The 13762-nt window shown below is 33.4% G+C and overlaps 1 protein-coding gene across 1 annotated transcript; it reads right to left on the bottom strand.

Annotated features, from left to right (window-relative positions):
- Positions 1-2096: 2096 nt before the first annotated feature.
- LOC133327709 (cytosolic non-specific dipeptidase-like) lies at positions 2097-4623 on the bottom strand. The gene is made up of 5 exons (XM_061536258.1): positions 4586-4623; positions 2925-3699; positions 2796-2863; positions 2198-2714; positions 2097-2141 (listed from the first exon to the last, which is right to left on the bottom strand). Exons 1-5 carry the CDS (start codon positions 4621-4623, stop codon positions 2097-2099), a joined length of 1443 nt encoding a protein of 480 aa, XP_061392242.1.
- Between the last annotated feature and the right edge of the window lie 9139 nt (positions 4624-13762).

Here is a 13762-nt window from a genome sequence, read left to right as displayed (position 1 = left end):
TAAATTCGCTTCAAATTGGATTTGCATGTTTTCAAAAAATTTACCCTTTGTGAGGGAAGTATTAGGAGGAATTGTCCGATAAGTCCCATCTTCCAACATTATACAGAAATGATTAAAATATTAGGTTGTCCAACGTTGTATAGTCCATTCTCATTCTCTCAACATTTTCTGGGAAGCGGTTTTTTTCTAAACAGGAATATAAATTAAAACCATTTCAAATTTTTCTGAAAAAAAATATTTGTCACCCTCCAAGAACCTCGAATTACAGCTACATAGGTTAGAAAATACGGCTAGGAACCCCAAACTGTCAAATACCGGAAGGGGTTATATCGACAATTATTTGAAAAACATATTGTTCACCTTCCAAAAACCTGGTATATGGGGTTTCTTCAGAATTGTCTGTAACCTTTTAACAAACTGTTCTATTAACACAAATAAAATGTCATATTAAATCTAGGTTAAAGAGACAATTTTCAAACATATCCTTCATAAATATTTTTCACATAAAAATATTCATATTTATGAAAATACGGATTTCGAAATAGCCAATAGACTTATTAGCTTTCATATGACACCAAGTGTATTACAATATCACCAGTAGTTCAAAAGTTATGGCCACGTTAAATCGCTTTCGCCATTTCAAACTACCGCATCACTAGATGGCGTTGCGGTCGTCAAATTGTCAGGTCGCTACATATAATCAAGGCATTCTTATAATGTAAATAACTTTTGAACGAATAGTGATTTTTGGAAAATTTAAAATCCGATCATAATTAGGTACGAAAACGAAAGATGTAAGTTTTTCTTCAATGTTCAATAATTTTTGAAATACTTGGAGTATAGTAATAAAATTGGTATCTTATAGAGAGGTAAGAATTATAACTATTACGATATCTGCCCACAAATTTATAAATATGAAATATATACGAAAAATTGTGCTAAATTATTAATACATAATTTAGCCCTAAATAGGGTTTTGAAACTAATGGGTTGATTACGGATGCTAACCATAGTTTAGTGGCGTTGCCAGTTGCTGCGGACTTTTGATCAAACCAAAGCCACTATCGATGATGTTTGGAAGGCCATTTCAGAAGACCTTAACTGCTATGGCCCACCAACACGCATTCCAATCTGAATGGCAAAGAGCGGCGAACATCTTCTTTTGCACCCATGATACGTACGTGTGTGTCATCAATACATCCGACAACACCCGGGAATTTTGTTTTCGAATTGTTTTCCTCCTCTGATAATTTGGAAACAACAGGCCAAACCCATCAACATTGTTGGTTGAGCCATGCCAAGGTTGAAGTCATTGCCATGGGACTTTTGAAAACTTCCCTCTCCCTCAGAGCAGCACACACTTTTAAGAGAGGAGGAAATGCTGTTGACCGCCGGGTTTTTCGGAAAACCGGGTTTAAGGCTTCAACTAAGTACACAAAGGCATCTTTTGGTAACCGAAAATACGCCTTCAAGCTAAAATGAGCAGTTGATTGAAAAATTTCTCTAAACATAAGCATCTACTCACAGAACTGATGGTAGTTCTAATAGATTTATCTCTTAAATGCCTTCTAATAGATGTCACGCCTTGAACATAATTTTCATCATCAAAAAATACTTCCAATGTTGAACATAATTTTCATCATCAAAAAATAGTTCCAAAGTTGCAGAAGTGTCAAACCATCTTATCGACCGCAAAAGTTGATATTCATAATGTTAAGTTTTATTTCAGTGGCGTTGCCAGTGAAATCATAACTGGAGTTTGGAGTTTCGACCCATAAATTTGTAGATACCATATATACCAAGAAAAAAATGCTCCCTTAAAAAACTTAAACTATGAGTTCTTGATATATTCACCAAGGTCATTTATCCCCAATTTGTCATAAATTGTCCACCATCAGACCGTAGATAAGCTCCTTTTTTGCATGCTGTTATTGAACACACCTAACGGTTGCTATAGCCTTTGAGTCGACCTTATAGCCTTTATTAATAAATAAAAATACATTTGATATGCTGATTTTATTAAGAATGTAAATTTATTAAACATAAATTTGGAAAACATTTGTAGTTTTGCCAGCATCATGGACAATTTTTTCTGGTTACAATTTACCCACTTCGTACATATAAGCACCCAAAAGTTTAGTCTAAGGAAAACAGATTAATTAATTAAATTATAAATTTTGTATTAAAAACAACTTACCCCTTCAATATAATTGTACACATCGATCTTTTCATTTTGTGAATGGGCACCATCATCACAAGCCCCCAATGGTATTAGAATAACATTTTTACCAGTGGCCTCTTGCAAAGACAATGCAATAGAAACAGAACAACCCTCTCTGGTCATATCAGGTTCGACATTGTAAACATGTCTAATCGCAGTCTTAGCTGCCTCGTAATGTGGATGATGGGGATTTTCGGTCCATGGCTTGACGGTTGAAACCAAAGAAACATTCAATATATTGGGTGATCCTCGTTCAGCCCATTTCTCATTTAAATACTTTGTAACACATTCGTTTATATGTTCAATATCTTGATTGGGTACCAATCGAATCGAGAATTTACCAATAACCTTGCCTGGGATAACAGTTTTGAAACCAGGCTCATAGTAGGCACCTTCAATGCCATGTATAGACAGCGCTGGATAACGCCATCTGGCCATTAATATACGTGTTTTGTTTTCATTGTGTGGCAATCTGTTGGCGCCAACAACATTTCTGAAAAAGAACAACAACAAAATTTATTAATCCATGATACACTAATGCTAAAAATGTCCATTTATACCTATGTATACTTACTTGTAATCTTGAACATCGTAATCAATACTTTCATACATTTCATTTTCGATGGGCAGCAAAGGAACAATCTGGAAATAAAATACAAGGAAATGAATATGTAAATAAAAGGAGGTAATCGTTTAAACTTACATCTCTCTCAATGCCGGGTATGGTAATGTTCGTCTCTTTATCCACCAAAGTGCTTAGTAACCAGCATAAATCAGACATTGCCTCATATACACTGCCACCAAATACACCACTGTGCAAATCTTGGCGTGCACATTCCACTTCCACGTTATAACATACAATACCGCGTAGACCATACCCAAGACAGGGTCGATTCTTACCCAGCCAATAGTTATCGGTGATACACACAAAATCGGTGTTGGCGAGGAAATCATTTTTACGCGCTTCCACAAGATTCACTAGCAGCTCATCTCTGTCACTTTCTTCCATGCCCTCAAATATAAATTTTACATTGACAGGTAGTTCAATGCCGAGTTTTTGGTACGCTTCAATGACATTCATCCAGCAAACTACTGGTCCTTTGTTATCAGTCGCGCCGCGACCGTATAGCTTACCATCTTTTTCGGTTAATTCAAATGGTTCCGTATTCCAACCATCTTCCTTCGAGGCAGGTTGCACATCCAAATGGCCATAAACTACGATGGTTTTCTTGTTGGGATCCTTGCCCAAATCGGCGAGAATAACATTTGGGAACGGTATCCTTTTACCATCAACCATCATTTCATGTTCACCAATATCGGCCAATTCGACATCAGCACCCAAAGCTTTTAATTTGTCTGCAGTCCATTCGACCATACGTTGAACTTCGCCGTAATTATTAGGCCACAATGAAACCGATTCTATGGCAACAGCAGTTCGGAGGACATCAATATATGCCCTTTTGTTGTCATCAATATAACTTTAAGAAAATATTTCAAAAAAATATTATTTTGTTTTTGCAAAATAGTCAGGATGAATCCCAGTTTGTTGTTATTATAAAAAAACAACTATTTATTAGTGGGAAATGTATGGCATTGTTTACCGAGGGGTATGGCAGGGAAGACTATAGTTTCGGATCACGCCACTGATCCTCCCTTAGTTTTTTGTTGGGATATTCTCCCCAGAAGCTATTGCTTCTATACAAAAAACCTTTCATACCCAAATGTACAGCAACAAACCAAACCGTTTAACCGTGCCTGCGTCTACAACTTCAGTAGTGTTGGCGGTTTATTGGGGATACCATTTGTATTTTGTTTTTGCAAAATAGTCAGGCTGAATCCCAGTTTGTTGTTTTTATAAAAAACAAAATACAAATGGTATCCCAAATAAACCGCCAACACTACCAAAAATTATTATCGTGCAATTTTTAATTAATTGGTCTGATCCCGTACTACAAGAATCTACTAATTTTGACAAATTTTTTCGATATCATAAATGAAAATTTGTAAAAAATGTTTTGATGATGTTTCGGCTAAAGGTCAATGAAAAACTTTTGTTTTTGTTTTATTTGGGTTTTATTCTTCCAATATTTCGATTGTCATCGACAATCATCATCAGGGATAAAGTTTTTTATAATTTGTAAAGGAAAAGCGTCTACTTAAATTAAACGTCAAAGTCAACAGCAATTTGTAAAAAATATTGTAGTATTGGAACAGGCAAATATACACAACAAGTGGGAAACTTTTTAAGAAATTGAAATAGGAATTGCTCTCCATTAAATCAAAAATTCCAACGTATTTTCGAAAATTTTTGATTTTGAAACATTTTGGCAGTATTTGTGTACCGCAACACAACCACACACATACCTGAATAATTGATTTAAAACAGTAGGTAATTCCGACATATTGACTTTTTTGGATCTATATAAACTTTTTCAATATAAAAAATATCGACAATGACCACTTGCTCGGATAGACTATCCACACACGAATTATATATGGATATGTTAATTGGTGAATCAAACATCAGCGTTTAAATACTCGCCGTTAGGCCGTACTGGAACAAAATAACTAAAATCCCAGCCGATAAACATTTTTGCGGTTATTACGGTGTGAAAACGCAAGACATAAAAAAACACTGTTGTTATCGCAGATAATGCGTACAGTCGACTCCGCTTTACTGTAAGTCGCTTAACTGAAAACTATCGGATAAGTGAAATCGATTTCCTGCATCATTACATTTTAGGTTAATCGCCTACAATTTACTCCGCATAGTGAAACTTCGCATAACTGAAATAGCTTTTGGAGTCAAATATTGCAATGTCCTTTCAAATCATTCCGTATTACTGAAAATCATGAGAATGAAAGATAATGACAGAATATTTTGCATTGAGGAATCACATCTTCAAAGCCCACCATAACAGATATTTTTCTGCAATTAAAGGTTTTTCCAACGTATGGAACAAGTAGATTCTTTCAAAACGGGAACAAACCAATTATTAATAAAATTTTGAGGAGGTCGTCCACTTTTTACTACTCTCAGTTATTATTTAAAGCTTTCAAGATGATACTCAAATTTGAAATAGGAACAGTATAAAAATGTGAATCTACAATGAACAAATATTGCAAAGAAATATGTTACTTATTCACAACCCCATATTACAGACAAGTCAGTTATTAAAAAGACTTAAAACGGCTAGTATGAAACCTTTTCAAAGACATGGACCGATATTTTCTGTTTTCAAAATCAATCAATCTATCATAAATATTATATTATAGACCACATAATATTCGTTACAAGCCGGGCATTTTAATAACACACACAAAAAAGACAGTTCATAATAAAAATACCTTTAACTGTGAACATGTCAACCAGTTTCAATTTCGATCGTCTATTTTCATAAAATTCGAAACCTACGTATTCGATACAAAATATAAATTATTGAAATTCATTCAACTTAAAAATTGTTCGCTTATGAGAAGTTCGGATAACTGAAATTGTTTCAGTTAACCGAACTCCGCTTATGTGAAAACATCGGATAACTGAAACAAACATCCTGATTTTTTCCGTTTCAGTAAAGCGGAGTCGACTGAAGTGTCTAAATTAAATGCCACTGTAAAGGCGCCGAAATTGCGTTTCGAAAAAGGGAAAGAAATAAAACACGAACGTTTTAGTTTCTGATTCCAGAATTTTATTGAAATATTAAATATAAATAATAATGGGGAAAATAAAGAGAATAGGGAAGAACAGATTACCTGTGTTACGAAGCGATCGTGACGAGATGAAGATGAACAATAACAATAATGCTGCAAAGTGACATTGGCGCAAAACAATACTCATTAGAAAACTGACATTTCAATGTTGTAACAATAAGGAGTATGCAGTTTTTTAATGAGTATGCAAACAAACACAATGAACACGAGCGTTCAAAAGATGCATTTCCCAACAATGCATATAAAGGCGATTCTTACTTAAACAGCCACTATAATTTATATTTGGAATTCTTAAAACTACTTTTACAGAAAATGTAACGAATTATCGCAATGGTACGTGCTGATTACAAGTTTTTCTTTTGTGTGCCCCTGTTCTATCAAAAAAAAAAACTCAAAAAAAGGAAAGGACAAACAAGTGAAAAAAACGTTATGTTCGGCCGGGGCGGAGGGTATCCACCTCCACCATAGAAATACTGAAATTTTTTTGAAATGAAAATATAGGTAACATACATTAAGTACAATTCTACCAATTGATTGTTGTAAACCAAATAAAAATTTCAGCAATTTCAATGGGGGTTTTCCCTAAAATCTCAAAACCCCAAAATGTTGACATATATTATAAAGGTAAGGTGAAACATGTGTATAAAATCATGAAAATAATCCAATTTATAGGGCAAATTTATATGATGCATACTAAAGCGGGACCAATATTGAAAACATTGTGTAGGAATTAGTGAATATTTGTTGTTTTTATTATATAAGAGATTATGCCTAATTTAGGGCCGATATAGCTCAAGTACCGAAAATTGGGGGTACCCTTATATTGGGGCTACCCGAAAAAATGGACCTATATACATAATTTTTTGTAGAGAGATGTGGTACCTATTAAGAACTCAAAATAATAAATTACAGCCAATTCGGTGGAAAAAATACGACCAAAACCCTCAAAATACTGAATATTAAGAGGTACCGTTATATGGGGGCTACCAGAAAAAGTGGACCTATACTTATAATTTTTTGTGGAGACATTTTCAGCGAATTCGGCTGAAAAACGCGCTCAAGAACACCAAAATACCGAAATTTGGCGGGTACCCTTATATGGGAGCTATGCCTAAACGTGGACCGATATATCCCATTTTCGACCTGCCTTCAAACAAAAGACAACCCTATGCAAAATTTCAGCACCCTATCTCAATTCTTTCAGAAGATAGCGTGATTACAACAGACGGCGGACATGGCTAGATCGTCTTAGAATTTTACCCTGATCAAGAATATATATACTTTATAGCGTCGGAAATGAATATTTCGATGAGATACGAACGGGATGACAAAATTAATATACCCACCATACTATGGTGGAGGGTATACAATTGTAAATATATTAAAATTCTGGTTTAATTAAAATATGACATAAGATCTGTATGTTTACTCGATATTTGGTAACAATTGTTACTAAATGTTGTCTGTTTACCCAAAAATCCAGTAAAAGAGAGTCAAGTGAGAGATCAAGTTTGACAGGTCAACAACAACAAACTTGCTGGAGTTTACTGAAAGAATTTTATGCAGTAAGATTTTGCAAACTCAGCATTTTTGGATCAGCTGTTTTATGACCAAACACAAAATTATTCAAAACATTTTTTTAATTTGCAAAGCTAAGTTGTATAAAAATTACAGAAAAAGGAAGAAAATTAGTAAGTAATGCAAAGTTTCTTTAAATTAGAAACTAATTCCTTATACGGTAGATATCGGATAAAAGAAACTCAAAAAAGCCGAAGATTTCATTCTTATATGCGTTTTTTTTCTTATATGGAATTATCGGATATAAGAAAGTATAAGCTCGGTGTTTTTGATAATCTTTCTTATATGCGATTTTTTATTATATGAGATGTGCTTATATCTGATATCTACTGTATATTTTTAGGCAAGTTCCAGATAGAGGGCAATGTATTGATGCAGAAAGCTTAAATGATCCCGGGGAACATACCAAATAAATTTTTCTTTTATTGTTCATTTTATTTTTAATATTAAATGCAATACAAATAATTGTGTTTGTCCTTTGTTTGTTAATTTTGGCGCAAATCAAATGTTTTCTTGAATCAGCTGTTTATTTCCTAAATCCTACTAAATGTTGTCTGTTTACTTTTCTCAGTACCATCGCAAAAGAGAGTAAAAACGGCTTACTCTCTGAACTAGAACTTACTGAATAAATGTTACTGGAAAAGTAACCAGACACACCTTCTTTGTGCTCTTCTTTTCCGTATATTAGTCCTGATTTATATTAGGCAAGTTTACTTGCGGCAATTTTTATCGTTCCCTTTTGAACTTGCTCCATGCGTCTATACAAGGCAATTCGGTTTCCAAAATATTTTTTTATTTGTTGTTTTTTCACATTTAAATATATATAAAATGTCAACAAATACGAAATACACAAAACGAATTGCCAGAAAATTGTCGGTACGAGCAATTTTTTTTTTTCATTTCTATACCCCTTGCCCCTCTCTCCTACAAACAAAGACTTGCCGCAAGTAAACTCGCCTAATCTAAATTGAGACTTATTGTTGTTATTTTTGTTTCTTTTAATAATATTAGGCGTGTCTGGTTACTTTTCCAGTAACATTTATTCAGTAAGTTCTAGTTCAGAGAGTAAGCCGTTTTTACTCTCTTTTGTGATAGTACTGAAAAATGTAAACAGACAACATTTAGTAAGATTTAGCAAATAAACAGCTGATTCAAGAAAATATTTTATTTGCGCCAAAATAAAGAACAAACAAAGGACGAACACAATTATTTGTATTGCATTTAATATTAAAAACAAAATGAATAATAAAACAAAAAATGGTTTGGTAAATTTCCCGGGAACATTTAAGCTCTCTGCATCAACACATTGCCATCTATCTGGAACTTGCCTAAAAATATATAAGGAATTAGTTTCTAATTTAATGAAACTTTACATTACTTACGAAGTTTCTTTCATTTTTCTGTAATTTTTATACAACTTAACTTGAAATTGAGCTTTGCAAATTAAAAAAATGTTTTGAATAATTTTTGTGTTTGGTCATAAAAAAGGTGATCCGAAATTGGCTGAGTTTGCAAAATCTTACTGAATAAAATTCTTTCAGTAAACTCCAGTAAGTTTGTTGTTGTTCACCTGTCAAACTTGCTCTCTCACTTGACTCTCTTTTACTGCATTTTTGGGTAAACAGACAACATTTAGTAACATTTGGTAACAATTGTTACCAAATATCGAGTAAACAGACAGATGTATTTTTATTAGCATTTTTTATAGATACAAGTTCAAACGTTGTTTTTTATAATCGTCGAAGCTTACGATGAATTCAAGCGCTCAAACAATAAATGATAAGATGACATTTTTTGGCTGAAGGAATCAAAAAAAAAATCTGCCGAAATAACAAAAATAGATGTTAATAAAAAATGCACGTGTTGGTTATTGCGGTATCCAGTGGCCATGAGATTAATAATGAAAAAATTCAAATATATGCACACAGCACAGGACGACTTTCTGTTGAAACGTATCCTTGGTATAATATGCCTACCACTTTGCACAAGTTTTTTATTCACGGACCCGAAATAGTGTCAAATGCCCTTTTTACATATTGAGCAGTTATCAGAAGTTGGTGATGCTGCGGACAGAGATGGCCTGTCAGAAACAGTGATGTAAATGACATACATTTCCGACGTTTAATACATACATTAGAGACGTCAGAAACCCACTCAAAACCATTAGGTTTTTAATAAAATAACTATTTACATTTATCGATTTGTAAATAACGTATGCTTTACTCAAATCCATATCGAATTTCAAAACTTTTTTTCTCAAAAAAGTTCAGAATTTTTTATCAGTTCTAGTAAAGTTAAAAAAAAAGTAAAAGTTCTATACAGTTAAAATAATATATGTTCTTGAAAATTACTGTATATGGTGATAATATTAAAATAAATGACGCTTACTACATTGTATACACCTTTTGACAGTCGAAAACCTGGCCCACGTTTTGATATAGTCTTCATATAAAGTTGTCACCCCATATTCGGTATTTAGCCACATTTTCACCAGAAATATATATAGAGTAACTTCGGGTAATGTGGGCTATAAATGTTTTCCTAATTAGTGAAAACAAACATCAAACTTGGTTTTTAATAAATAATTGTAATGTTGACAATTTAGTAGTAGAACATGTGGCTCTCATTGTAAAAATGTGTTTTGAACATTTTTTAGCACAATAGTCGAACGTTTTTGCAAAGTATTCGAACAACTTGTTTTTTCGAATATAAGGAAGTTATGTGGGTTTCTTGTTTTCTTTAACAAAAATATACGTTTAGCTGTAATAACAATCGATGATTTTTAATTTTTATTCATTTTTTAAGCCGATAATTATTTTTAAATAAAAATATTCAATGTCGGGTAATGTGGACCACTATAAAAATTGGGACCTTCTCATGAGGACGAGTTCAAAACATGGGCGCATTTAATATGCGAGGAGGTATTCTATCCTCTGAAAACTCGATATGCGAAATTTCAGATGCTTCGGTTGGATAATGAAGCAAGGACCTTCAAAATACTGCAAATGGCGCGGTACCCTTAAATGGAGGCTATTCCAAAACATGAACCCATATATTTTTGCATTCATTTTTACCCAAGAGTGCAATAAATTGAAATTTATCACAACCAATCCACAACCTACGTTTAACTAACTGATCCTCATTACCCACACATACTGGTCCACATTACCCGCCAAGTTATTTTTATACGCAGTTTAGAGTTTTTTGAAATATAATGCAAAAACATTTTTATAGACAAATATATGGGAAATTACAAAATTCTTTTAAAATTTCATAAAAAAATTTGAAAAATTTTTTTGCGAGCACATTCATGATTTTTGGTACATAGGTTAAGAAAAATATGCTGATTCGAAATATGTTCGCGTTCACAAATTCGGATGCTGCAATAGAAGGAAGCGACCTCTACTAATATTAAGAAAGACAAGTAAAGAGTTGAACATATGTGAAGAAGTACCAGAAGACTTTGGTACATCCCCCATCTTCAGAGTTAAAGTAGATTTGGTAAAATATTTCGATTTACAAACTATTAAATTCGCTTCAAATTGGATTTGCATGTTTTCAAAAAATGTACCCTTTGTGAGGGAAGTATTAGGAGGAATTGTCCGATAAGTCCCATCTTCCAACATTATACAGGAATGATTAAAATATTAGGTTGTCCAACGTTTTGTTCAAATTGTATAGTCCATTCTCATTCTCTCAACCTTTTCTGGGAAGCGGTTTTTTTCTAACCATTTCAAATGTTTCTGAAAAAAAATATTTGTCACCCTCCAAGAACCTCGAATGCCGAATTACAGGCTAGGACCCCCAAACTGTCAAATACGGGAAGGGGTTATATCGACAATTATTTGAAAACATATTGTTCACCTTCCAAAATCCTGGTATATGGGGTTTCTTCAGAATTGTCTGTAACCTTTTAACAAACTGTTCTATTAACACAAATAAAATGTCATATTAAAGGAGAGATATTTTCCTTGGTTATATCTAGGTTAAAGAAACAATTTTCAAACATATCGTTCATAAATATTTTTCACATAAAAATATTCATATTTATGAAAATACGGATTTCGAAATAGCCAATAGACTTATTAGCTTTCATATGACACCAAGTGTATTACAATACGACCAGTAGTTCAAAAGTTATGGCCACGTTAAGTCGCTTTCGCCATTTCAAACTACCGCATCAATAGATGGCGTTGCGGTTGTCAAATTGTCAGGTCGCTACATAAAATCAAGGCATTCTTATAATGCAAATAACTTTTGAACGAATTGTGATTTTTGGAACATTTAAAATCCGATCTTAATTAGGTACGAAAACGAAAGATGTAAGTTTTTCTTCAATGTTCAATAATTTTTGAAATACTTGGAGTATAGTAATAAAATTGGTATCTTATAGAGAGGTAAGAATTATAACTATTTCGATATCTGCCCACAAATTTATAAATATGAAGTATATACAAAAAATTGTGCTAAATTATATTTTAAAAAATAACAGCCCTAAATAGGGTTTTGAAACTAATGGGTCGATTACGGATGCTAACCATAGTTTAGTGGCGTTGCCAGTTGCTGCGGACTTTTGATCAAACCAAAGCCACTATCGATGATGTTTGGAAGGCCATTTCAGAAGACCTTAACTGCTATGGCCCACCAACACGCATTCCAATCTGAATGGCAGAGAGCGGCGAACATCTTCTTTTGCACCCATGATATGTACGTGTGTGTCATCAATACATCCGACAACACCCGGGAATTTTGTTTTCGAATTTCTTTCCTTCTCTGTTAATTTGGAAACAACAGGCCAAACCCACCAACATTGTTGGATGAGCCATGCCAAGGTTGAAGTCATTGCCATGGGACTTTTGAAAACTTCCCTCTCCCTCAGAGCAGCACACATTTTTAAGAGGGGAGGAATTGCTGTTGACCGCCGGGCTTTTCGGAAAACAGGGCTTAAGGCTTCAACTAAGTACACAAGGCATCTTTTGGTAACCGAAAATACGTCTTTAAGCTAAAATGAGCAGTTGATTGAAAATTTCTCTAAACTTAAACATCTACTCACAGAACTGATAGTAGTTCTAATAGATTTATCTCTTAAATGCCTTCTAATAGATGTCACGCCTTGAACATCATTTTCATCCTTTCCCTTTCAGTGTCAAAAAAAAAAACTTTGTCGAAATAAAAATCTAAAATTTTGTACTTAAAATCGTATGAAGGCACAGAGTTTAGAAAAAAGCAATTCTTATTTAACCCTTGGACAGTTTTGTCTGTATTTCAGCAAAAACAAAGACATCAATTGTAACGGTACATAGGATAACCGAAGGAAGAGAGTAATTTTAAATGTCGAATATATTCGACAAAAACACTGAAATGGTTAAAAACTAGTTCCACTGAGCTTATCATCACATATAATTAGTTTTTCTGAAATATTATATTCAATTTTTTGTTTGTTGACAATATTTCTAGTTGAAGAAGTGTCAAAACAGTCTTATCGATGGCAAAAGTTGATATTCATAATGTTAAGTTTAATTTCAGTGGCGTTGTCAGTTGAAATCATAACTGGAGTTTGGTGGCTTTCCATAGTCGGCCCATAAATTTGTAGATACCATATATACCAAGAGAAAAATTTTCTCTTAAAAAACTTGAACTATGAGTTCTTGATATATTCACCAAGGTCATTTATCCCCAATTTGTCATAAATTGTCCACCATCAGACCGTAGATAAGCTCCTTTTTTGCATGCTGTTATTGAACACACCTAACGGTTGCTATAGCCTTTGAGTCGACCTTATAGCCTTTATTAATAAATAAAAATACATTTGATATGCTGATTTTATTAAGAATGTAAATTTATTAAACATAAATTTGGAAAACATTTGTAGTTTTTCCAGCATCATGGACAATTTTTAGTATTTTTTTTATTCAATGTTATGTGATGAAACGATTATAACAGTTAAGGGGACCCCCCCCCCCCATTCTCGGGGTCAAAATTTTTGTTGATATAATTCGAATCTACACTGATTAAAGAAGGTCTCTACAAAATTTCAAGTGAAAATCTCAAGAACTCTTGAAGATATAGCCGATTTATTGTGTCAGCATCAAGTGACGGCTGAAGGGCTTCTCAAACTTTAAACGCGTTTTTCTCTAAACATTTTTTTGCGAATGGCGGGCACGATAACTCAAAAACTAATAATCCAATCGGTTCCAAATTTTGCAACGTTTCTCTGGGAGTGTATAGCTCTCGTATGAACTAGGATAAACC

The sequence above is a fragment of the Musca vetustissima genome, unplaced genomic scaffold (genome assembly GCF_032173495.1).
Source record: "Musca vetustissima isolate MV318-11 ecotype Yass unplaced genomic scaffold, APGP_CSIRO_Mvet_v1 utg29964, whole genome shotgun sequence".
Lineage (NCBI taxonomy): Eukaryota > Metazoa > Arthropoda > Insecta > Diptera > Muscidae > Musca > Musca vetustissima.
The sequence above is the reverse complement of the archived record's forward strand: the minus strand, read 5'-3'. Positions and strand labels throughout refer to the sequence as shown.

What these genes read in the sequence shown, in the direction of transcription:
- LOC133327709 (XM_061536258.1), bottom strand. Translation starts at nt 4,623, where the DNA reads ATGTCGGAATTACCTACTGTTTTAAATCAATTATTCAG. An exon ending in GTTTTAAATCAATTATTCAG is followed by an intron (nt 3,700 to 4,585) that starts GTATGTGTGTGG and finishes ATTTTCTTAAAG; the next exon opens with TTATATTGATGACAACAAAA. An exon ending in TGTACAATTATATTGAAGGG is followed by an intron (nt 2,142 to 2,197) that starts GTAAGTTGTTTT and finishes TGTTTTCCTTAG; the next exon opens with ACTAAACTTTTGGGTGCTTA.